This window comes from Trifolium pratense, linkage group LG6 (assembly GCF_020283565.1).
Source record: "Trifolium pratense cultivar HEN17-A07 linkage group LG6, ARS_RC_1.1, whole genome shotgun sequence".
Taxonomy (NCBI): Eukaryota; Viridiplantae; Streptophyta; class Magnoliopsida; order Fabales; family Fabaceae; genus Trifolium; species Trifolium pratense.
In genome coordinates this window covers 16988632-17015578 of record NC_060064.1, presented here as the reverse complement: position 1 = coordinate 17015578, position 26947 = coordinate 16988632, and the positions used below count along the sequence as shown (strand labels likewise).

The 26947-nt window shown below is 32.8% G+C and overlaps 3 protein-coding genes across 4 annotated transcripts; 2 read left to right on the top strand and 1 right to left on the bottom strand.

Moving 5' to 3' along the window:
• Positions 1–6142: 6142 nt before the first annotated feature.
• Positions 6143–13796, top strand: LOC123892998 (bZIP transcription factor TGA10-like). 2 transcript variants are annotated; one of them, XM_045942910.1, is made up of 11 exons: positions 6143–6841; positions 6924–7030; positions 7540–7631; positions 7729–7854; positions 8042–8119; positions 8243–8302; positions 8414–8491; positions 8574–8649; positions 8753–9024; positions 10070–10309; positions 13403–13796. In XM_045942910.1, the coding sequence occupies exons 1-11, from the start codon at positions 6645–6647 to the stop codon at positions 13550–13552; spliced, it is 1476 nt and encodes a 491-aa protein (XP_045798866.1). In that variant the 5' UTR covers positions 6143–6644; the 3' UTR covers positions 13553–13796. The 2 variants fall into 2 exon arrangements, with proteins under 2 accessions (XP_045798866.1, XP_045798867.1); XM_045942911.1 differs by having other exon boundaries at positions 6145–6841; positions 6927–7030.
• A 3469-nt stretch (positions 13797–17265) lies between these two features.
• On the top strand, positions 17266–18261 carry LOC123891831 (polygalacturonase inhibitor-like). Its single transcript, XM_045941714.1, has one exon. The coding sequence runs from the start codon at positions 17269–17271 to the stop codon at positions 18259–18261; it is 993 nt and encodes a 330-aa protein (XP_045797670.1). The 5' UTR covers positions 17266–17268.
• Positions 18262–18994: 733 nt separating this feature from the next.
• On the bottom strand, positions 18995–20894 carry LOC123891830. Its single transcript, XM_045941713.1, has 3 exons — positions 20315–20894; positions 19203–19840; positions 18995–19003 (listed from the first exon to the last, which is right to left on the bottom strand). The coding sequence occupies exons 1-3, from the start codon at positions 20892–20894 to the stop codon at positions 18995–18997; spliced, it is 1227 nt and encodes a 408-aa protein (XP_045797669.1).
• Between the last annotated feature and the right edge of the window lie 6053 nt (positions 20895–26947).

The following is a 26947-nucleotide window of genomic DNA, read 5'->3' as shown; positions in this document are numbered from 1 at the left end:
TTCAATACAATTTGGTATTTCAACCAATATTTGGGGACTAGCTACACATGTGGCCGCCTTAGATAAACTATGAGCAACCTCATTTGTTTGTCTTCTAATAAACTCAACACTAGAGTTAACATAAAAAGAGTTGTAAAGTCTTTTACAATGTGAGATGATTTCTCCAAACTCGTTAACATCATGATTATTTGAATGGAAACCATCTATCACCAACTTCGAGTCAAGTTCAAAATCCACCGGTCCTAAATTTAATTCATGAACCCAAGATAGTGCTGACAAGAAGCCTAGAGCTTCGCCGACACGAACATCACAAATTGGTGAAAATTGATCAAGCTTCGCTACCACAAAAGCGCATTTCTCATCTCGAATACAAACACCTATCCCAACTCTATTGTTAAGCGATGAAAAAGATGCATCAATATTGCATTTCACACGCCCATTAGCCGACTTCTTCCATTTAATCTCAGTAGTCATACTCTGCCTCATCACACCAGGTCTAGCCTGCTGCACAGCACACCAATCATTAATCAAGGCAACAACTCGTGAAAAGAAAAAATTTTGTGCGTCAATCACATTGTTCCAAATACGGTTATTTCTTTGCTTCCAAATACTCCAAATAACACAAGCCACGAGTGAAGCATCCTCATTAGAGAGTTGTTGCAGCAAATCAAAGATCAAATCTAACACTGCATGATTATTATGCAATATTGCTATAATGTTATTTCCGAAACTGCACATGCTCCAAACATTTCTGCTACTCGGACAGTCAAAGAAAATATGGCGGTTGTCTTCATCATGATCATTGCAAAGAGAACATACAGTTGTGCAATTCACCCCTCTACTCCGAAGGTTTACATGAGTTGGAACACATCGACGACAAATACGCCATAACAGATTTCTAACTCGCGGTGGAGCTTTATCTTCCAGATCAAATTCCAAGTGCCATCCATCCTAAGATGAGATGTATCTAACAGTTCTTGCACACACAAATGATATGCACTTATATTTCCATTTTTAGGAGATTTTAATTTTTCTTTTGTTGGGGAATATAGCCCCTTTTGTTCATTACAACTATCCTGAGATTTCATATACACACTACCTGGACATGTTGACAAGTCCTGCAACTAGGGTTGGGAATATGTCAAACGGTCTACAAGTGCCTTTGGCTTGACCTGTTTAAGCCTGGTCTGGCCTGTTTATTAAAAATGCTAGGCTCGGGCTTTGAAAAGAGCCTATTTACATAAATAGGTCAGACTCAGGCTTTTAAAAAAGCCTACAAAGCATGATAGGCCGGCCTATTTATATTTAATAATAATTATTTATATAATATTATTATTTATATAATAATCGTATTATGACATACTTAATAGACTTTGTCGTAATCGTATTTATTATTTTATTAGCTTTTAATTCTTGTGTTAATCATTTTATTAGCTTTTTTTTAATATTGTAGAAATTATAAAAATTTAAATGTGAAATAGGTTTTAAGGTCTATTTACCTATTTAAAAAGACTATATAGAAACATTTATGTAACACAGACTTTTAAACAGACTGCAAGGCCAAGCCAGACAAAAAAAAATTGCATTTGATAGGCCATAGGCCAGACTTAAACTTAAAGAAAAATCGTAGGTCAAACTTATGTCTGTCAAAGTCTGATCTGGACTATTCCCAACCCTATCTGCCACATACACATACTAGTGTTCAACATATGGCTTACACAACATGGTTTTATAGTGTTTGGAATAAACAAGTCCGGTGGCATCACAATTTCAAGAGCCATTGACTTTGGTGAGGTAAGTTTAATTTTTAAAATCAATCTCAACAAATTAAATATAAATTAATTTTAACAAATCAAAACTAAATAAAAATATCAAATAATAAGATTTAATTATTTAAAACTTAAAGTTTATTTTTTTAATTACGGAGATCGACTATGATTTTCATTAGAGAAAAACTGACAGACATGTCAGTATATATTCAAATGTACATGTACATCTTTATGCTGGTACTAAAAAATTAATACTATTCTTTTTAAGCAAAATTTAGTATTATTTATGTAAAAAAAATGCTTAATTATCTCTGAAATATGCCAATAACCAAACTTGATGATATATCTTTCGCAACAAATGATTGCTAAAGTCAATGATTGCTCTCAATTTTCAATAGGATTTCAATTTAAAAAGTATAATTACCTGTCCTATTCTTTTAATTAATTAATATAAAAAATATTGACTTATAAAAATAATCAAGAGAGAGGATGATAATATTATTAAGAGAATAAATTTTTAGTATATGTCATCTTTCAACTAGAAAATTATGCTACATGGGTGATTTATCTTATCTTTTTTTCAGGGTGATTTATCTTATCATATACTAGTATCTACATTGTTTCTCATCAATCTTTGAAAAGTACTAAATTAACTACCATTTTTTTTGTTTGTTATGAGTTAATAATGTTAATATAACTACTGTATAAATAAATGAGTTTATAAATTTGACTATAGCTAGACGCCATCTTAATTTGAGTGTGAAGATATAGCTAGAAACTTGATTCCCTAAAATATTGTGTAAAGAGAATTGTCTATCTTATCAATAGTTATAGTTAGTTGATTTAGTGATGCTTAATGTTGAACTTGGTAAGGAGAAGATCACGATTTGATTTTCCGCAATTGCGTTCGAAATGAGACTAAAATTATTTAATACCAAAACTGATTACCGAACCAGATTAAATTGGTGGTGAAAAAAAAATTGTCAATATTTAGGGATTTTAAAGTCACAATTTTCCTTCCTATATTTATTCTCTTTCCAAAGTCAAATTGAACATGTTGAGAGTAACTCGAATACTAGTCTAGATTTTGTACTCATGTGTTTCCACCATCTACGTTAGAGATATATATCTAGTGTTGAAAGCATGCTTGACTATAGTTATTAAAATTATTCAAAAGATAGATTATTCAGTCTTGAAAATGATTTATGCGATTAAACCTTCAATAAATTCATTTTCAAATTTAAGGAATAAAATAGTCTAAGTCACGTGTACCAAACCCATTCGACCATAACAATAATTTATTAATATTTTGAGTACAACCACTTGTTTTTTATATTAATATAACTAATTTGATTTCCTCAACAAAAAAAATTAATAGAATTTTATATATAGGGTGATTATTTTTATTTTTTTGGTACAATATTGGGTGATTATTATATCTCGAAGATTGCACAAGTGGTTTTAGACATATATATTTTTTCAGATCATAATTGCATTGTCCTAATAATCATTTTTTGGTTATATTGTCCTATTAATTTGAAATTTGGCTTACATATAAAAAATAATTGAAAGAGATAGGACAGCGATGTAAATACAAAACCTTTATTTTGAATAGAAAAGAAGAAGAAATTTTAAGGATTAGTTAAGTGGTAAAAACATAAGTTTTGGATTTAAAAAGTTTGTAATGTCAAAATTTTGTGTATTAGGGACGAAAAACAAAACAACTTTTTTTTAGGAATAAAAATATGTGATTTTTTTTTATAGGAACGCAACTAAAAATTTGCTAATTTTAATTTATAGGACAAAAAAATTGTTTATAACCCAAAAATATACAAGATTTGGGCCGTGAGAGGGAAGTCTTACTAGATTGAATCAACACGTTGGACATTAAGCAACTATGGGTGCGTTTGATCCGCTAAAAAAATAAGGGATTAGACAGGACAATTTTTGTTGTACCATGTTTGATTTGAAACTGGTTATGGGACTGGACAAATTAGGCAGCAAGTGACAAGACAAAAACAAGATTTTTTGTCCTCACAGAACCATAAGACAACTTTTTGTCCATAGTTCAACTATAAAAAACACGAAAATACCCATTTTATTTTCGAATATAAAAATATTATCGCTTTATATCTCTCCGGTACAGTTTTGTCTTGTCATGTATTATCTTGTTCTGTCCTATACTGTTCTGTCCAGTTCTTGCTGTTTTACGAATCAAACGCACCCTATACAAGTGATTTTGACACACACCATACTTTCACCCAAAATCTTATGGCATTGAGGTTTTGAGTCCTCTCACTTATATGTTGTTCAATCCAAACTCTTCCGACCAATATGAGATTTTAACTCACACTTGATACATCTCATCATCTCATCTCAAGTGAGAGTCTCTCCGTGTCCACAATCCATCAACACTCACTTATTGCTCCCCAACAGGGCTCCGATACCTCTGTTGGACCGTGAGGGGGGAACCTCACTAGATTGGATCAACATATTGGATATTAAACAACCATACTTTCACTCAAAACCTTAATGCATTGAGTTTATGGGTCCTCTCATATGTTGCTCAATCTCAACTCTTCCACTAATGTGAGACTTAACTCACATTTGATACATCTCAACATTTACAACAAAAAAATTTTCTTCACAAAATTCGCATGACGCAAAACATAAACTCGCACACCAGTGAAAATCAAATGTTAAGCGGAATACATGGGTGGTAGGCGAAAAACACGGGTCAACGAATAATTACACAATAAAAGCATGTTGCGTGTATCGTCATGGATTCGTAAGCCTTTAATTGATGATAAATAGTGTTTTCGGTTATTAAATGAAAAGCATCGAGTTTGACTTTGTAAAGAAAATGCATCGTTGAATTAATTAATTGTTTGCGATGAAGTTTGAACTGGTTTTAGAACAAAAAATCATATGAGCTAAAAGTAAAAATACGAGTTTTTTGTTCGGTTTAGATGACTTGTTTAAAAAATTCAATCCAATTTGATCGAATTATACTGATATCAAAATTATAATTTTGTAAAAAAACTATTAATATATAAAAATATATGAAATAAAATACTAAAATCAACAATTAGAAATGTGACAATGATCGATTATATTTGAAACATATGAACTAATAAAAAAAATAGACTAAATTTAATAATATGTATCATTAAAAAAACAAATAATATATTAATGCAATACATCATACTAATGAAAAAATATTAATACATATGTATGAAATTTGGTTCGTTTTGAAAATAAAATATAAAATTCAATCAGATCCGATCCAGTGCTTTCCACTAAAGCACATTAAAAAACATTAAAAAAAAATAGGTTTTATGAGGTCTTCGATTTTTTTTTTATTGGTTTGATGTTTTATTTTAGATGAATTTAAATTATAGACCCTATAATTAATCTATCTATGTGTAATTTTGCATGAAATGAAATGCCAATAGGAGTTGAAATTAAGGATGGCATTTCGGTCAATACATTAGAAAAATACTCTGAGAAGGTTACACAAGCAAGTCTTTTTTTTTTTTACTATGATATATTGCTACGAAATTTTTATTATTACACTGATGATTAATTTTCATCAAGAAAATATGTGGGAATACTATGATACTTCACCTGTATTAAAATGTAAGTAATAAAATGTCAACAAAAATTAATGTATTTGGTGTAAAATTTAGATCAAATATATTAATTTTTTTAACTCATTTTTGTTTATATTTTAGAACACATAGGTGTGTTTGATTTGTTAAAGGGTAAGTACTGGACAGAACAATACAAGACAGAACAGCACAACACATGACAGAACAGCACAGAACAAACTTTTGGGATATTGAATATTTTTTTGTCTTATATGATATTTTGTTAATAAAATGGTATTTTGGCATTTTAGACAACTTGTACTGCGACAAAAAGTTGTGCTGTGGTTTAGTGAGGTACAAAAAATTCTGTTTTTGTCCTGTCCATTGCTTCCCAGTTTGTCCAGTTCCTGAAACAGTTTTACAATCAAACACAGTACAACTACAGTTGTCCTGTCCAGTCCCTTATTTTTAGCGAATCAAACGGACTCATAGAGTATATAATTACGAAGTTTTTTATTGTTGTTATTGACTTTAAGACCTGAAAGTGTGCTTCTTCTTTAAGATTTTAAGTTCGATTCTCTTTGATGTCAATTTGGATGAACTAATATAACTTCTTAAAAAAAAACTAATTTTTTTATATGTAAAAATCAATAATTGAATATCTAACCACGTACTTAAACCGTCAAAGGCTACTATTATTTACACCAATTTATTATTGGTAAGGAAGCTTTAATTATTAGGTGATTATTCAATCCTACAATTCAAACTAGTCTATATTTCTCCTTAAATAAAAAACACAACAAAGACATCTTCTTCTCTTCTTCTTCATCTATGATTTTTCCTGTTAAAGAGAAGATTTGAAGAGAAGAGAACCGCTTTATCATAAGAAAAAAAATTAAATTTTCACGTTTGCAGAAAATCACTTATATAATTTTAAGTGCCATATATATGAGAGAGAGAAAAATAAAAAAAGCAGAAGAGTAATAACAGGAAAAGAAATCTTGTCTTTTGCTTAGTTGCATTGAATTCATTCAACCCTCTTTCTATCTCTATCTCTTCTCTTTGTATCTATATAACCGACTCTCTCTCTTTCTAACTCTCTCTGCTTTTTCCATACAAAAAGGAAAATGATTTTAAGGCGGTTTCATAATCCATGAAACTTACGAAAGAGTAAACAAAAAACAATACTATTTCAAAAGAAAAAAAGAACAAGAACAAGAGACAAATATTTTAGGTTCTTTTTTTCTTTTCTTTTGTTATATATATATATATATATATATATAATATGGCTGCTTCAAGTGTTAAAAATCTCAACCAAACCACTACTCAATTAGAACCACTCCCACCACAACATCATCAAAATCATCACTTTCATCATCAACAACATCAACAACAACAACAACAACATCATCAAAATAATCAAATTTCTTTTGGAATGATGCAATCTTCTTCATCACTCTCTGTCCCAGGAAGCAGCTACATGTGAGTTCATTATAGTTAAATTATGTGCATAAGATGAAGCTTAATTGTGTAAAAGATTAATTTTTTATTTTGTTTATGTCAGCAGAAATAATAAAGATTCAGGAGCTTATGATTTGGGTGAATTGGATCAAGCACTTTTTTTGTATCTTAATGGACAAACTGACCCAACTAGTGTTCATGAACAAAAACGTAAGCTTTTTTTTAATCACATGAAAATTATGAAAAAAAATCTTTTTTTTTTTTGTTCTAAATTCAATCCCAAAAAAAGGGTCTCTTTTTTTTTGCACTTTTAGTTTGTTATGGAGAATCTTTTTTGGGTCACACCAAAACCATGTTCTGCAGAATCATATCTGCAGCAGAGTACTATTCCTTTGACCATATCCTTGCTGCAGAAAAGTAAAACAAACCAAAAGGGTGGAAGAAAATATCTCTCTCTCTCTCTCTCTCTCTCTCATTTTGAAAATACCATATATACTGAAAATTAAGATATAAAGGAGAGTATTGTATGAGGTAAAAATGCATCATAAATTTGTTACACCTATGTTGTGTTATTTTCATTTGTATTCTCTAGTAATAATTTTGTCCCTTAAAAAATAGACTTTTTTTTTATTGCTTATATTATTTCTCTTTGGATTATATTTATATATGTTACATATATTTAATGCTACTGAATTTGGTAAATGTTTGATTCTTTGCAGAGAATTCATCATCATCAGGAATGAGGCCTCCAACTCTTAACATTTTTCCTTCTCAACCTATGTACGTAGAGCCATCATCATCAAATTCTAAGGTATGATTAATTAATTATGATCTTAATGTCATCAATTTTGTAACACTTTTATTTTGTTACACTTAATATTAAACCGGTTTTCGACGTTTATTTATAGGCTAGCATGGAGTTAATTTCTTCGGAAACAAGTGGATCGAAGAGAGGATCAGAGGCGCCGTCTATGGAGTTAACCAATTCAAGAAAAGAAATTGCTTCTGGCTCTCAGCAACCCAAACCTGTTAAGGCACGTACACAAAATCATATATTAAACAAATATGTTAAGTTATAATCAGAGTTTGGTAGCATCTTTGAAGCATATAAGTTTCCGAGCTAATTAATTAAGCTACTCAATTATTGATATATATTAGTATTATTTTCTTAATCTAATTAATTAACATTTAACACCTACCTATGATTTTACTATACTATAGCAACGAGAGAGGAATAATCATGGCAAGGGTCCAACTTCAAGTTCTGAACATGAAGGACCTAAAACACCAGATCCTAAGGTTAAACTCTTTTAACATTTTTATTTTTACCAATTTTTATTACTTTTATTTATTTTTCTTTTAATTTTTAATTCTAGTAATTAACATTGTTATTTTAATTTTGATATAAAATGGTATGCACAGACACTGAGAAGACTTGCTCAGAATAGAGAAGCAGCTAGAAAAAGCAGGCTAAGAAAAAAGGTAAATAAATTCACAAGAAAATCATAAATTCCATATTTGTGTTATTTTTTTTACACTTCATGTCAATGGCTTCTACTATTTATGTAAAATTCAATTTGTCCTCTTTCTTAGGCATATATTCAACAACTAGAGTCAAGCAGAATCAAACTTAATCAGATGGAACAAGAGCTTCAGCGTGCTAGAAATCAAGTAAGAAAAGGAAAAAAAAATAGAATAAAATAAATCATTTTTTGGATATGTCATGATTAATTTAATACATGATTTATTTTAGGGCATGTTCTTTGGTGGAGGTGCAATTTTGGGTGGTGAACAAGGTCTTCCTATTTCAATGAATGGCATTAGCTCAGGTTAATTAACTTAATTTAATCTCTTAACTAATAGAAAATATAATTTTTAAGTGTGTCACATTATATAAATTTTTTAATTTTATATGAATATTGTACATTTCAGAGGCTGCAATGTTTGATGTGGAATATGCAAGGTGGTTAGAGGAGCACCACCGTTTAGTGTGTGAACTAAGAGCTGCAATTCAAGAGCACATTCATGAGAATGATCTAAGAATTTTTGTGGACAAATTCTTGCAACAAATTGATCAAGTATTGCATCTAAAAAGCTTAGTTGCAAAATCAGACATATTTCATCTTGTTTCTGGTATGTGGGTTACCCCAGCTGAACGTTGCTTCATGTGGATTGGTGGATTCAAACCTTCTGAACTCATTAAGGTAACATATAATATAACATTATATAATTCTAATTAACCAATGGTTTAATTTAGTCATGTCAATGTGTCATGACTCAACATTATGCAACAACTAGATGACAAAAAACTAGTAATTTTTTTATTGCAATATATTATATAGTTTAATATAATTTTGGTGAATTTTATGATGATTTTGATGCGGAGAACGGGGAGAGAAAATTTGTGTAACGTTATACACGCATTAATTCAAATGATGAATTTTATGTTGATTTTGATGCGGAGAATAGGGAGAGAAAATTTGTGTAACGTTATACGCATTCAAAAGTAGAAGTTGATGATGTTATAAATTCATGAATTTCATATTGTCGGTGTGACTATATACCAAAGAAATTAAAATCAAGAGTTTACTATGAATTTAATGTCATCAATGAAATGACGAAAGAAAACCATAATGTGCGGTAGAGTTAGACTTCACTCGTTTTCTTGCGTGGAAATGAAGAAGATCGAGTTAAGAAATTTAGTAAAGAAAAAGAAAGTGGCACAAAACAAGTCTTTTTACTCATTTTTTTCAAATTAAATTTGATCTTGTAGTTAATGAGATTATGGGAATATAGTCTTTGTTTCCATACTTATGTCTCTTTTGTAATGTAGTTAATCTTGATAAACAAACCCTCTCAAGTCACAAAGCATATAATTCTACGATTTGACAACCATACTTGCATGCCCCTTTAGTATATATTAGCATGTTGATATCAAATAACTTTATGATATGCCCATAATGTAAGGTTAAAACTATATTTAGTGTAAATAATTTTTTAGAAATATTATTTGATTTTATCTTTAAAATTGATTTTGACTTAATCAAGTTATGATCGTTTTTTTTTAAAATGGTAAATATCTTTATGATCGTACTTTCTACCTGCAAGTTATGCCCATGTATATTTCTTTTATGTTTTCGGACTCGTCTTGTGATGGCTTTTAGGTTTTTATATTATTAGCCGTTTAAAAAAAAAAAAAAACTTGAAATGTGATTTTTATGTCTTGATTTTATTTGATGTGTATTTTAGATTATTGTGAGTCAAATTGAGCCTGTGACTGAGCAACAAATAATGGGCATATATGGATTACAACAATCTACACAACAAGGAGAAGATGCTCTCTCTCAAGGACTTGAAGCTCTTAATCAATCTCTTTCAGAAACTATAACATCAGAATCATTGAGTTACCCTCCCAACATGAATAATTACATGGATCAAATGTCTAGGGCCATGAACAAACTCTCCACCCTTGAAAGTTTCGTAAGAGAGGTAACATACATATTATTCAATTACTTTGACTAAATTAACATGCTTGAAATTTTCTAAATACTTATATTTTTGTGGAGGCTACTTTTATTAACTAAGACTAAAAAAACATATTAAATAATAGTTTTTCTTTTGTCATTTTAAAAAAATAATATAACATGAAAACGATGTAGTATCTATTAATTAGGTATGTGAATTTCATATTCATATAGCTAGGTAATAATATTAAATTGTCAAATAGATAATAATATTAAATTGTTAATCATGAAAGTTGAATTTGGTTATTATATATTTTTATATAATTAGTACTAATAATATATTTGGGATGGCTATATCTTGGTTGATTAGTTTTGTGGTCCCCTATAATATAAGGGTCATGATGATGACTTGACAATTTTCATAACGAATATGTTGCTTGCTCCCCGGGTAGGGAAACCTGCCACAACTCCATATGAATTATGAACTACTCCTTCCATTCATTTCTCTCTTGAGTTAGTTAGATGGAATCTAAAATTAAACACATTAAAAATATTTGCAATTTATATGTTGTGTGGGTCAATGTTTATATATTGAAAATGACTTTAGTTCCTTTCGGGTTTGTTTGGTACATTTACTTGGATACATTCTAAATAAAAAGATATGTATCTCAATAGGGAAAATTACATGGACCATTTTGAAGGGGTGTGTGTAGTAAAGCTTAAAAAAGGTAGCAAAATTATTTCATGGTAATTGTACTTGCTACTATTTTCAAAACAAAAAAATAATGTAATTAATTAATAGTTATATTTGTTTTTTTGTGTGTGTATATATACTAGTACTAGTATATTTTTAAAAATGATTAGATAGAGTTTAGTACACATAGGAATAAAAAGCATTGCAAAGGTACCATAACAAGGTTTATTTATGAGGATGTTATTATAAATACAATGAACATTATATTGACATTGAATTCACAAGGTTAATTTCTACTAGTGTACTTGCTAGCTAGTGTGTATACTATTGATAGTATACATGTGATAAGTTAATTTTTGAGTGGTCCTACACCGATATACAATCCTAATTCAAAGATATTTTCTAGCCCCATATCTATGTGATGTCATGGTCATAACCGTTTGACTTGAAGACAGCACTTATAGACCCTTCCCCATAACATTTCCTTTTGAATTTTGACTACTAAAAGTACAAACAAACGAATAGTATTTGCTTGAGACTAATATTGTTTTTGGTGTTTACTTAGTGAACATTTGAGTATGACTAATGCAAGAACTTTTGAATGATGATCATATGTTTTCTTTTTTCTTGATAACAATATGAATTGATTTTGGAATTTTATTAGTTGAAGCTAGAATTGAAGTAAGTTGATAGGAATGGAAAAATGAATTAAATTTTTGGTGAAATTTATGTGTGCATGTGTTTGTTGTATTCATCTCACCAAAGTTGGTTCACCAACTTTTATCAATTTGTATAGATAAATTTAGGCGGTTTTGATTAAAAGTCATCTAATAATACATTTTTGTTTGAGTATGTTATAAGCAACCGATAAGAACAATGGGAAGCAAAAACTAGAGGAATATTTAGGTAGGCTATACTAATCATAATGATTAATGAACAATTAGCACAAGTAATTAACATTTCCCTTATTCATCATCTATATACCCATGCATCTAGTCTTAGTTTGACCAATTTGTAGTATTTGTTCTAGTTGGACTTTTTCAGTCACACTATATATATTGAACAATAATATAGTCACACACTATTTGAAAACAATACATATATGTTGAATAATAGTAGTCTTATTATAGTCTATATACTATTAGCAAGGTGTTTAATTTATGGTCCTTTGAAAACTCTTCTATATAGTAAGGAAACTTCTTTTGACGTCCTATGAGTTCCTTATGATATTATTCCCTACTTAAATAATGGATGATGTTTTTTAAACAAATTTCTCATTTTATAGCATCCACTACTTAATCAGCGGGATGAGTACAAATAGAGCGCGCGAGAAACTCACCAAAAGAACCTTTCCTACTCTAATACTATTATAGATGCCCCAAATTTTGGTTAACGTTTCAAATTTGACTATAGAAACCCAGTGGTTAAAGGTTCCAATTCTTGTTCTTGTTTCAAAGATAGATAGAGAAAATAAGGGCCCATTATTGTAGTTTCCTCTCCGACCTCTTTTTGTCTTTGTGTGAGAATTTGCAATTTCATTATTTATTTTCAGTTGAATCTACAAGCAAAAAGTTGGAATTTCCAAACACATCCATCCACACACACACATACATATAACATATACATTGTCAAAATACTTAAATTTAATATGAGTTTAATTTTCATGCATGTGTAAAAAGTTTTTGCACGGTCAACACATATTAGAATCAATTACAATCATCTATAGGTCATTTTATGTTTGGTTTTTTTTAAGTGTCTCGGTTACTTTTAACCACGATTTTTTATTAACATATTCAAAACAAATGTTAGCATATATATAAGATATTTTTCAATTTGTCTTGACGAATATTTTTAAAATATAAACTTTTTATAATTTTTATAATAAATAATTAAAATTGTACATTTACATGTGTGTAGTAGTCAAAAGTGACACTTAAAAAGACACGGATGAGTAGTTACAATAATAGTCAAATGACTTTTATATATAATTTGACGAATTGTGATTGATCGATGGTGTAAAAACTTTTTATTTTAAAAGTGCATATGAATTAAATTCATAAAGTATGACTTATCCTCTAGGATTTCCATCCCCTCAAGTCAAATTGCAGGATTTGGATTAATCTAATAGTCAAGAGTGTGAAATTCTAATGTGATAGGTGGGATTGTGCAGCAATAGAGGATATAGCCGCAAAAAATAGAGTTTATCAATATTATTTTATTTCACTCTAATTTTGACTATTCATTTAATATTTTAGAAGAATGTTCAAATATATATATGCATAATTAGAGGCTTTAGAGTTAGCTTAATCAGTGATTATAGTTAGAGAGTTAAAGCCAAGTGATAAAGAGATAGAAGATTCAATCATCACTATCAACATAACACTCTCAATGCTAACATGTTTAAGATTTGAATTGAACTTACAGGCGGATAATCTACGACACCAAACCATTCACCGTTTGAATCAGATCCTAACAACTCGTCAAGCAGCGAGGTGTTTTCTTGCCATGGCCGAGTACTTCCATCGCTTGCGAACCTTGAGTTCTCTGTGGTTGGCACGCCCTCGTCAAGAATAGCTAGCATGCAGTGGCACCCTCTAGCTCCCCCAACCTAAAAAGCTAACTATAGCTATATAAATATATGCATGGTCCTTATATTATAATTTGTAGCTTCTTAGTTTCTCTTTAAGATTATAAATTAAATTTAATGTTCTCTTCTCTCCCTTTGGTACCACCCTCCCCCCCTTTTAATCCTAAGCTCTGTACAAATAACTATATATAATATATATAGTAGAATTGAAATGAAATGAGATTTTAACAATCTTGGTTTCTTTTTCTTCATTTTGCAATTTTTTAAAATTGTTTGGAAATTAAATCACTTTTATTATAGTGGAAAAAAGAGGGAAGCTTGTATTGAACTCAATAGTCCATTTGGCCTTGAAAGGTTGCATGCATAGGCTGTTGAGTTACTGCACTTGATATGAACCATATACACGTTGGTTTGGATTTTAGTTTAGATTCTTAAATTTTAAATGATATTTATATATCTTACATTTCACACTATCCTACCTTATTTTAATTTTATGAATGTGAATGAGTAAATTAGGTGGTCCATTCTTACAAGGTTAGTTGTAACAGTCTATTTCACATGTCAGGAGGAAAAATCAATTCCAAGGAGGAATTTTAATACGAACGGCTATTTATTTAGTGTTCCTATATATACATATAACATATTGACCATGAAATGTATAAAAAAAATTCAAATGAGGCTTTTTTTTTTTACTTGAAAAATTAGAACAGACTTATCGAAAATGCAATGTATTGGGTTTTTGTATGTTGGCTTCATTTTGCAAAAATAATTTCTAGCCACATGTTGGACAACATGTTGTAGCATGTTTGTACAACATCATGTCTGCTGAAGTGCGTGTTAATTTTATATCATATATTTGAAGATTTATTTCATAAATAGGCTTGTGCCTATCCACGTATACCAGTCACGCCCTGTTCAACATGTTACTAAAGGCGGTCTTGCTCTGTTTGTTTCCTAAAACTAAGATGCTATATTTTAGGAACATATTATTTGTTTGAAGAATATATTTGAAGAATATGTTTTGAAGATTTGATTTAAGTATAAGCTTATGCCTATTCATCAAGCAAAGTCGCGCTTTGTTCCCTAAGTTTCTAAAGGCGGTTTGTGTATTTTATTTAATCCAAAAATATAACTTAATATATTTTTGAAGTGAATCAAATCTTTTATTTATTTGAAGAAAATCTTTGGGCTGACTGCATTTTTCCAGCTGTGTGTCTGAAGACCTAACTTGCGCAACAAGGCCATCTCAGGCTATAAATACATGAAGACTCAGACCTATTTTGAGCACCGAAACCGAATCATAAACGGATATCAAAGATGTAGTCTTTTAGGGTTTCGTGTCTTTGAGCCACTCTCTAGGAGAGTTGGTGTAAGTGAACCACTCGGGTTGTGAGATGGTCACTATGTCCTCACTCAGAAACCTGTAGGTAATGAGTTGAGTATTGTACTTGGAGGAAGCTTGTAAGTAACTCCAAATTGTGAACTTAGTCAAGGGTGTATTTTGTCATTGAAGTGTGTTTTCATCGTTGTCTAGTAGAGTGTCTCCATTCTGTTGTTATTGAAATCCTTACTGGTCGTAAGGTTGAGGAGAAGTGAGCAGATGTTCTCATATCTAGGAGTTCCTAGGTAGAAATTAGCACGGGTAGTAATTAGGCGCGAAGTCGTAAACCGGGGTGTTTGCTGAGGGCTTCAAACTAATATTATCATAGTGGATTTCCTTCCTGGATTGGTATCACCCAGATTATGTGACGTTGCACCGAACTGGGTTAACAAATAACCTGTGTTATTTATCTTCCTACACTTATCTATTGTGTTATGTACTGGTACGAGATGTTGTAGCATTTTTCGCAGCATCTTTCAACCAGCCTGCCAGAATTTCACCATGTATGCGACGAAACTGACAACAGTGGAGAGTGATTGCAGGTGTATAAGACATGCAAGGTCGGCCTTGTGTATGCGCCACAACATATAGTCAAAAAAATGGGGACTAAAAAAAGTGGATTGTATGTTAGTAAACGCGGGATACAATACATAAAAAATCCACAAAATTGATAATTATATTAATTAGAATTTGTATTTTATGTTAGTTATAAGGATTGCTAATTTTTATGTTATTGATATTATTTACAATTTAACTAGAAGATAATTCTTTCTAAAATTTGTGTGTTTTTTATTAGGGTCTAATTCTTATAATTCAATATGGCCTCCAATGTGATCCATGAAGACATAGATAATGAGCGACTCCTAAAAAAATTTAAGTTAAAAATGATACATGAATGAACCGAATTTTAAGTTAAAAAGTGTACTTAAGTAGTGCATGGATAAAAATTTCTTAATTTTTGGCCCGATTTAGATTTCACGCTCCCAAAAGCTCTGTGTGAAATTTTCATTTTTTTTTTCATCTATTACTTCGGTAGCGGACAACCATTTGACCGAAAAAACATCAAAATAATAATATTATAACAGACAAAAAATATTATATATAACATAAATATTATTACATTGCAATTCATTACATTCAATTAAACAATGAATATTATAACATAAATTAAAGAAAAATCGATTAGTCATAAAGATCAGTCTTGTTGAGATTGTTAACAGAGTTGGGTTTTAGGGATTGTTAACGGAGTTAGGTTTCACATAGGAGAAAAATGTTTTGTACAGTGATAGTCATAGTGCAATACATTTGGCAAAGAATTCATCATTTCATTCAATAAAAAACACATTGGCATTCGTTATCATTTCATCATATCTCTCCTTAAGGATGAATTGTTAACATTGAGCAAGATTCAAGGAAGTGATTGTTAACAATAGAGATATTCAAATACGAAAAGAGAAAGAGACGGTTATGTTAAAATATCATAACCTATTATTTTACTATCTAACACATACTCTCAGACTGTGAGAACCCATTAGACATGTTAACAAATGTGGTGACGGTTGCCAAATTGAAGTGTTGCTCAACTTCAGTTGACCTGTTAGAATAACAGGATGAGACTGATAAATAATGTTATTTGACCAAGGTGTGAAGAACGATTGAAATCAGTCTTCAAATGGGAGATGGTTGTTCAAAATAAAAAAGAGAGAAAGGGAGAGAAACAAGGAGAACAAAGGACAAAAATAGTAAAATGAAATAAGAAAGGTTGCTAGAATCTTAAGTAACGTTTAACCATTTATTTTTTCTTTCATTTGCTATAAAAACATGTTTCTCTCAACTCTTATAAGAGTGTCATAAACACTTTGTGAGAGAATAGTTGTCATAAACACTTTATACATTTCACTTTATATTAATTTTAGTGTGCTTCCGTGTTATTTTTCTCTTCCACAAATCTGACCGAAATTTTTTGGGTAGTTTACGAACAATTTAGACTTCATGTACAAACCTACTAGTACAATTAGATAAAATTGCATTCCCAGATAGATCCTACACAACAGCTATTGAATTAATTAGAAACCGTGACCAAATCATCCATGTATTTCTAATAAACAAAAACAATATTATAGGTAGTATGTGTTAATAATCTCAGTTATCCTTAAAATATCTTTTTCATGTTTTGACTTTTGATGCAAGCTACTAAAGTCCGCATCCAATATCATGCAAGAAAAATTGTTAAACAAATTGTAAAACTCTGATTTTGTGTCAAGCATGATGCAAGTTGGATCGTGATTATATATTTTTTTAGTGTGTAATCTTATTCAAAAAATGGCAACCACTATGCTACGGTTATCATTGCTTCTAATATTGCTTTCCAGTGTTGTATCAGATAAATGCAACCCCCAAGATAAGAAGGCGTTACTCCAAATCAAGAAAGACCTTAACAACCCTTACCTTCTAGCTTCATGGGATCCAAACACAGATTGTTGCGACTGGTACACGGTCAAGTGCGACCATGAAACACACCGTATTATCTCCCTTGCTATTATCGATTCCGGACCTTCAAATTTCTCGGCCCAAATACCTCCTTCCATGGGCGAGCTCCCATACCTTGAGACACTCGAGTTCCACAAACTTCCAAAACTCACGGGCCCACTACAGCCCGCTATTGCTAAACTAACCAACCTCAAGTACCTCCGTATTAGTAACACCAACTTGTCAGGCTCGGTTCCATCCTTTCTAGCGCAACTCACAAACCTCACAAATTTGGATCTCTCTTTCAATAATCTTACCGGTTCAATTCCCGATTCACTCTCTCAACTTTCAAACCTCGGCTCCCTCCGCTTGGACCATAACAACTTAACCGGTTCAATCCCTTCCTCGTTTGGTTCATTTAAATCCAATCCAGATATCATTCTCTCTCATAACAACCTGACCGGAACCATCCCACCCGCAATTGGAAACCTTAATTTCACCCATATCGATTTGTCACGGAACAAGCTCGAGGGAGATGCATCTTCAATTTTTGGCCCAAATAAAATGGTCCAAATTGTGGACCTATCAAGGAATAATCTAACGTTCAATCTATCAAATGTCGAATTTCCCACGAGCTTGACATCGTTGGTTATTAATCACAATAAGGTGTACGGTAACCTTCCCCAAGGGTTGACTGCTTTGAAGTTTCAATTCTTGAATGTGAGTTACAACAGGCTGTGCGGTCAGATTCCGGTTGGTGGAACATTGCAAAGTTTTGACATATATGAATATTTTCATAATAAGTGTTTGTGTGGTTCTCCTCTTCCGAAGTGTACCTCCAACTAGTTGCTGGCTTACTAGCTTCTATTGTAGCTCATGCTTATATATATGATCAATAATGTCCATAACAACGTTTCAGAAATGTAGCAAATAAAGAATTATGTGATGATTTTTCATAGTGTATATTTGCATAGTACCTTATATGCTTGTCGATCAACTTTATGTTTTATGCCTAAAAAGTATTTTCTATATGCCATATTTTTTAAGGCTTAATTAGTAAAATGTCCCTTAAAGACATTTTTTTTTTTTAGATTGGTCCCTTAAAAAAATCCGAATAGGTCCTTTAAAGAAAAAAAAAGTCTGAGTAGGTCCCTTAAAACATCTCCGTTAATCAGTTTGGTCCCTAAAAAAAGGTCTGAATATGACCAAACTGATTAACGGATGTGTCTTTAAGGGACCTATTTGGATTTTTTTTTCTTTAAGGGACCAATGTAAAACCAAAAATATCTTTAAAAAACCATTATACGTACTAATTAAGCCTATTTTTTAATATACCAATTTGATTTGACATGCACACAAAATAGTAGCGAAGTCGCAGCTAAAGTTTGGCTTTGGCCGTAACAATATAAAGGGTGTGGATAGAAGATATGTCTCATATTTGGAAGTTTTGTACTTGAGGGCTTTGTTGGGCCTTATTTATTTCTTTCTATATTGTTTAATAATGAAATATTTAGAAATGTTTTTTTAATTTACAAGATAATTTTTTTTGAACAAGCCAAAATAAGATATATTAACCAAATCAGTCTCCCTGGCACAAGACGTACCATGACAGACTACAAAAAGTTTACAAGAATAGTCAAAACAATCAAAAAAAACAAATACAACAATCATACAAAGCCCAAACAAGATCGAGGACTAGACCACCAGCTATGGTAGTTTAAAGCTAACGTAATATTCGTCGACTTCAACCACCTAAATGAAAATAGCTTGATCTTGTCCAACAAAACCTGTGGTAAATCTACTAATCCTCTAAACAGACGATGATTTCTCTCCGTCCATACGACCCAAACGCAAGCAAGCCAGATGAGCTGAAGGAAAGAACGGCGCGCTCGAGATCCACCTGCTGATGATGTGAACTGAATAAAGTGATCGCGCAGAGAAACAAAATCCACCAAAGGAATGTCAATCCATGACCGCACTAAATCCCAAAGAGAGCCGACATAATCACAAGATATGAATAAATGATGAGCCGACTCAGCCTCACCACACCCAAAAACACACGTATGAGCTGTAGGAGATAAAACCCGACGAGTAACCAGATTCACTCTCGTAGGCAATCTGTCACGCAATAAACGCCACGCAAGAATGGAAACCTTCAAAGGAACCTGAGGGTGCCAAATGAGATTATCCGCAGCATCCATAGTAACCAAATCATGAGATATCAGGAGCTGATAAGCCCCCCTAACAGTATAGCCTGTGTCAGGATCAGGCTGCCACTGCCACCTGTCCAAAGAAATAGCCTGCAAGGAAATGTTAGAAAGTAAAGTCTGACACTCCCCCAACATCTCATCCTCCCACGCCCTCAACTGCCTCCGCCACACCCACGCTCCACCATCTGCGCCCCACCCTAAAGCACCCATCTCAGCTACCGTACAATATTTGTTTGCCGTTAAGACAAACAGACACTCAAAACGCTCACACAGCGGAGTACCATCCACCCAGGGATCGGTCCAAAAATAAGTCTCTGACCCGTCCCCCACCCTCCTCACCACATGCTCCCCAAACCACCTACCACCTGGCTCACCGCCTCCCTCCCTAATGCGTACTATCTCCCTCCACCACAGGGACCCCCTCCGACCTCCATCCCGAATTCTGCCTCCCTCAACCCCATACCTAGCTGCCAACACTCTAAACCACAGTCCCCCGCTGTCTACCAACATCCTCCAACACCACTTGCCCAAAAGGGCCTGATTAAACTCCCGCAACCTCCTAACCCCCAAACCTCCACTCTCCTTAGGCAAGCTAACAGAGTTCCAACTCACCCAAGAAATTTTCCTAGAATCCTCACACCCCCCCCAGAAAAATTTAATGAAAAGAGATTCAATAGAGGAAATTATACCTGAAGGAGCTTTGAAGAAGGAAAGAGCATAGACAGGTAGAGAGGTCAAAACAGATCTCAACAGAACCAAACGACCACCAAAAGACAAGAAACGGCTCTTCCACCCAGATAATCTATTCTTTATTCGATGCATCACCGGGTCCCAAAAACTCAGACGCCTCGGATCACCCCCGATCTGAAGACCCAAATAGAGGAAAGGGATCTTTCCCACCTTACAGCGCAGAACAGACGCAGCTTCGCCCAACCAAGAATCTGAAATATTAACCCCAACCAACATGCTTTTACTAAAATTGACTTTCAGCCCCGACATAGTCTCAAAAAGCACAAGAACAGCTCGCAATGCCCGAACATTTGCCCAACTTTTAACCCCTAGCAGAAGAGTGTCATCCGCAAACTGAAGATGCGATACCGAAACCATACCCTGCTCACCAATGCTATACCCTGTAAACAAATTACGCGCTACCATAGCCTCCATTAACACATTAAGACCCTCAGCAGCCAAGAGAAATAGAAAAGGAGACAACGGGTCTCCTTGCCTAAGACCACGCCTAAGGGGGGAATTCATCAGTCGGACTACCATTAACTAAAACAGATGTCGTAGCCGTACAAACACACTCTCTAATCCACTTCCTCCATAGGGTAGGAAAAGACATTCTCCCCATGATGTCATCCAGATAGCCCCAATTTACAAGATAATTACACGTTAATAAAAGAAAAATGAGTAATAAATTGCGCCGCTAATTCTTTTTAAATGGAAAAACTATTTTTTTTTTATATAAGTTTTTATGTTTTAAAAAAATATATAAAAAGTTAAAAAAACTAATAGTTATATATTTACATTATTAAATTATTTTATACCATTAACTTATATGAAATTGAGCTCCCGTTATAAAAACGACTGCGTTTGTAACCAATTGGTAGCTAATTATTAAATCAACATACACGACTCGCATTGGCCTCTCGTTAAAAAACGATTGCGTTTGTAGCTAATTAGTAGCTAATTAGCTACCAATTAGTTACAAACGCAACCGGCAGGGACAAAAATCAACAAAATTTGCACATTCAAGGACGTTTTTTTATTTTAAAAAATGATATATGGACTAAAACCGAAAAAGCGCGTACATGCAAAGACAAATGTGATATTTAAGCCAAATTAAAATTAGATACGTAAAAATCCCAAAAATGCATTCTATTGCAATTCAACCATTACTAAATTAACCTTATTTAAGAGCCCTTAGATTCTTGCATACACTTATTTTTAGGATTAGAATAGAGAGCCTCCAAAATATTTAATTTGACCTTGTTTTGTATGTGTCAACTTTATTCAGCATTTCCCAAAAAAAAACACATTATTCAACATCTTTGATTTATGATGCATTTGATTTGCTAACAAATAATTCTAGTTGTATTGCGTTTTATTTTAAATCTTTTCTCCATACAAAAATTGGAGAGTAATGGACTGGACAAAAATGAAATTTTAGTCTTCCACTATATCACAAAATAAGTCTCAAGTACAAATTGTCTAAAATACCAAAATAATATTTTGTCCATCAAACACCGTATAAGACAAAAAAAATTCATACATTATGAGTGTATTTGGATATACTCTTAATGTATTGAACAACTTTGGATGGAATAATATTTTGAGGTAAAGTAGTTTTTTTTTAAGAAATTCAAATTCTTCTATATCCACCTTTATTTGGATGATTAATTTAAAGAATTTTTAAAATGATAAAAAACTATGAATTATTTTGTCTAAAAACAAAATTCGATATATTTATAGAGACCACACAATTAGAGGTGCTACAAGAAAAACAATTTTTTTTTTTAAATTACAAGAAGACCGAAATCAAAAGAAGAATAGGATCATAGGAAGCCAAATTTCAGTCATGCTTTGACACAGTTGTTGGTAAAAGTGTAGAAACTACTGATAATTATGCTCTAAGTGCTTCTTACGAGTACAACTTATTTATAATTGTTTAATGATAGTCCGGTGAATACTTTTATACCCTAAAGTTCAGTTGAATATCGATACTCCATAGGCAAAATTCATGTCATATTTTATAATAATTTATATTTTAAAATAATTTATAATAACTTATATTAAAATAAATTCAAAGTTTAAATAAATTTTGCCTATAAATAGAAGAATACCAAAAAAAATTACCTAATTGTATATCATTAAATTTTAATACTTTGTTGTAGGACTAGCAGTAGTTTTGAAAGGAAATCTGGCAAGGAATTTTCATATGAGAAACTTTATTTTAGTAAGTACAATTTTTTTTAATAAACAATGTTAGTGTGTGTTTGGTTTGACGGTAAAAAGAATTGATTCTGGCAGAATTAAGTTTAATAGAATTGATTTTGATAAAAAGTGAGTTGAGTGTTAATTGATTTGTATTTGGATATATTAACTTGAAAGTGATTCTCAACATTTGGTGTTGTTTGGATAATTTAAATTAAAAGTACTTTTAGATGTGAAATTACCAAGTTGTCCATCTCTCTTGAAATCTGGCACGCAGTGAACACAATGCTGCACAAGGTGCTATAGCATACGTTGCAGCAAGACAGTCGCAGAACACAGGAAATAAATAAATAAATTGCAGAATAATAAATAAGACAGATAGTTGTTAACCCAGTTCAGTGCAACGTCACCTACTCTGGGGGATACCAATCCAGGAATGAATCCACTATAATAGCTCTAGTTCAAAGCCCTCGACCAACACCCGGTACTTGACTTATCACCTAGACACTACCCGTGCAATCCTACCTAAGAACCTCTTAGATAATGAGACCCCGTCCCAAATTCCCTCTAACAACACATACCATGTTGCTGTCAATAATAATAATCAGGATGGAGACACTCTCCTAAAAACTAGACCACACTCTTGCTTAAAAGCTTATGAGTGAATCACACACACTAACTCCGTGCTTCAAAGCTTAGGAGTAGCTTACAATTAACAATCAAACACAGTCCTAAACTTGCATCAAAGTGACACAAGAAAGGCTGACAAAAGACACAAACTCTAAACCTTAAAAACTCACACTTTGTAAAAACACGGTTTAGAATACATGAAAATAATAGCTTGAGGCTTCACATATTTATAGTCTTCAATGTCTTGATGGGCAAGCTAGGGTTGCAGACAAAAATCCTTGCAACAGCTGCGGCCAAACCTAGATTAAAATTGAAAATATGTTTTATGTTGTACCAAACAAAAAAAAGCGAACAAAAATATAATATAATTATATTTTTGTTTTTAATAACTTTCCTTAGGCCGACTTGGACAAATCTTGTGCAGTAAGTCTCGTCTTGCATATACACACGTGCTGGAATTAATATTTGAAGCAAATCTTGAACGAGATTGACAGAAAAAATTCTGCACTTAAAACAGAGCATCAGGATGCTGTACGAGGATGCTGCAGCATCTTTGTCCAGCATCTGGCAAAGTTGGCTTTTACAAAATGTAGCCAAACACAAAACCCAACAATCTCCCCCTTTGGCAAATTTTGGCTAAAACAACTTTGGCCCAGTGCATGGAGAGATACTGTCTAGACTTTCCTTCGAGTCAACATAAACACACAACTAGGAAAGAAAGTAGAACAATGCTAGGCTATTTAAACTTTCCTTCAAGTCAACATGAGCACACAACTAGGAAAGAAAGTAAAATTTCATCAGATGAAAAGATAGCTAGCATGTAAGCATCAGAGGCATGCAACAGCGGAACATAACACATCTTAGCCTCAAAGTACAGATAGAGAGAAATAAACTCTCACATAGTGGATTCAAGATCGGAGAAATAAACTCCTTAAAATTTAAGCAACGCCACAAAGAATAGGAAAAATAAATTCCTATATAAGCATGCATATTAAAAGTAGTAGAAAAATAAATTCTACCTACTCCCCCTAACTCCTTAAAATTTAAGCAACGCCACAAAGAATAGGAAAAATAAATTCCTATATAAGCATGCATATTAAAAGTAGTAGAAAAATAAATTCTACCTACTCCCCCTCAATATATGCATAAATTTCACTCCCCCTCAAAACATGCATATCACATAAAACCAACAACATGCTATACTAGATGCTATTGCATTTTTCATCACAGATATTACTCCCCCTTTTTAGCCATAAATTCTGACAACTAAAGTCATTACCATAGAATAGGAGCAAAGTACAGACTTCCACAGAGTTATCAGAGCATAGAGAAACATAGAGTGCAGAGAGTATCAGAGCATAAGATATCATAAAGTGCATATTACAGACCATCATGGCAAAGAGAACCTGGAGTGTCGGAGCCAAAAGACATGGATTGTGCATGTTACAATCCAGAGAGCATCAGGGCGTAGCCCACAAATTAAAATCCAAAAGGACATGCAAATAAAGCATAAGCAGGTCACATAGAAGGACTTGCTTCAGAGTCCTCCTCCTCTACCTTAGTATCACCACCTGCATTATCATCAAGAACACCAGGATTGACATTGGAAAATACCTTGAGGTCAACAGTCATTTGCTTCCTAGGCAAAACATCAGTTTGACTGATTGACAGATGATGCAGCACAGTCTGCAGCATGTGTACCCTCAAACAGTCTAAAATCAAAAGACAAATCACAACCTCTCTTATTAGAAACACCGGCCTCAGTACAAATGCCAGGATGTTGAGCTAGAATAGTATCACACATCAGTGTAGGAAAGGCTATAGGCATATTCACAGTACATGACTTACCATGCAGAACAGTTTCATCAAGAATATAAAAGGCAAAAGGTGATCTGGTCCCTACAACATATATAAATCTAGCCAAACCTGTAGCCACAGTATTGGAATGAGTAGTTGGAGCCCAGTTGCAGTTTTCATCAATCCAGCTGCATTAATCAACTCAACAAGCTTTTGGCATTGTAAAAAATCTTCACTTAAATTCCTTTCCACAACATGCCTTCTTTTTATCAAAAATTTCCACCTGTCAATATTTTCAAAAACGATGAAAGGAAATGTTGTCAATGGGTACAGGGGATACATCTTGAGGGATCCTCTTTTTCTTCACAGACTTCTTTGAGGATACTGCAGGCGATGTAGTAGCATGTTGGTCTTCCTCAAACTCTGAATCACTAGAGGAAATAATCTTCCTCCTCAAAAGCTTCTTCTTTGGCTCAGAGGGCCTAGTAATCTTACTCCACTGTCTTTTAAGACCATAGATTTTCTTTTCCTTGGCAGTCTCGACAAGAACATTAGAAACAGCTACACCTTTACCAGCATTGCTCCTTAACCTCCTAGTACTGGAAGCAGGAGTCCTCTCAGTAAGGTTGAGATTGTCCACATAAGTAACATTTGAATCTCTTTCAGCAGATTCATCAACATTCAAAGGAACAGACATAGTTTTACCACTATCATCAACATAAGGGATCACATAGATATGATGAACAAAAACACTATCAGTAGTAGTTGCTTCAGAACCCTTTTCTTTGTTAGAAACAATAACATCATCTGGAGACTCGGGTATCACGATGTTATCCAAATTTTCCCGTGCTGCAGATGTTGTAGCATCATGTGCAGCATCTTTCTCAGGAACACTCTTCTTGACATGTTCCAACACAAAGTCATCTTTGACCTCAGTTGGAGCGCTAATATCATTACCAACAAGTGTTAAACACAACAGGGGAGAACACCACATAACTTTCTCTGACAAATACTTTCTCACACCAAGAAACATCCTTATCATCAACAAACACACAATTCTTACCAAATCTTCAGATGTTTCAACATTACCCATAACAGCGTGCATTACTAAATAAATTGAAGAGAAAACTGCACGCCACACTTGCAATAATTGCTATAACTCTTCAGATAGGCAAATTCCAAGTTTGCCTCGCAATTTTTCAAATTGGACCGCATCTAGAGCCTTGGTAGAAATATCAGCCAATTGTTCTTCAGTTGAAATATGCTCAAGAGTTACAATACCTTCTTCAACTAGATCTCTAATAAAATGGTGCCTAATATCAATATGCTTCGTCCTGCTATGTTGGATAGGATTCTTTGAAATATTGATGGCACTAAGATTGTCACAGTACAATGCCATAGCATCTTGTACCACATTGTACTCCAGCAACATTTGTTTCATCCATAATAGCTGAGAACAGCTACTACCAGCAGCTATGTACTCTGCTTCAGCTGTAGATAAGGATACACAATTCTGTTTCTTGCTGAACCAAGATATAAGATTGTTGCCCAAAAAGAAACAAGCTCCTGAGGTGCTTTTTCTATCATCTGCACAACCTGCCCAATCAGCATCACAATACCCTACTAGCATAGACTTGTTCTTGTAGACCCACTTGGTACCAATCACATTAGTATTTTCTGGTCTAGGAACTAAGTCCCAAACTTCATTCTTCTTGAACTGATTTAGCTCTTCTTGCATAGCATTTATCCAAAACTCATCAGTGAGGGCTTCCATCACATTTCTGGGTTCAAACTTAGAAACAAAACAAGCATTAGGAACTAAGTCAAGTGTCCTTCTAGTAGTAATTCCATGATTAGGATTACCAATAATCAGATCTGTAGGATGATTCTTTTGAGTACGAATGGATGACCCTTTCTTTGAAGTAGCAAAGATTGGTTCAGGTGTAGTAATCTCTGTATCA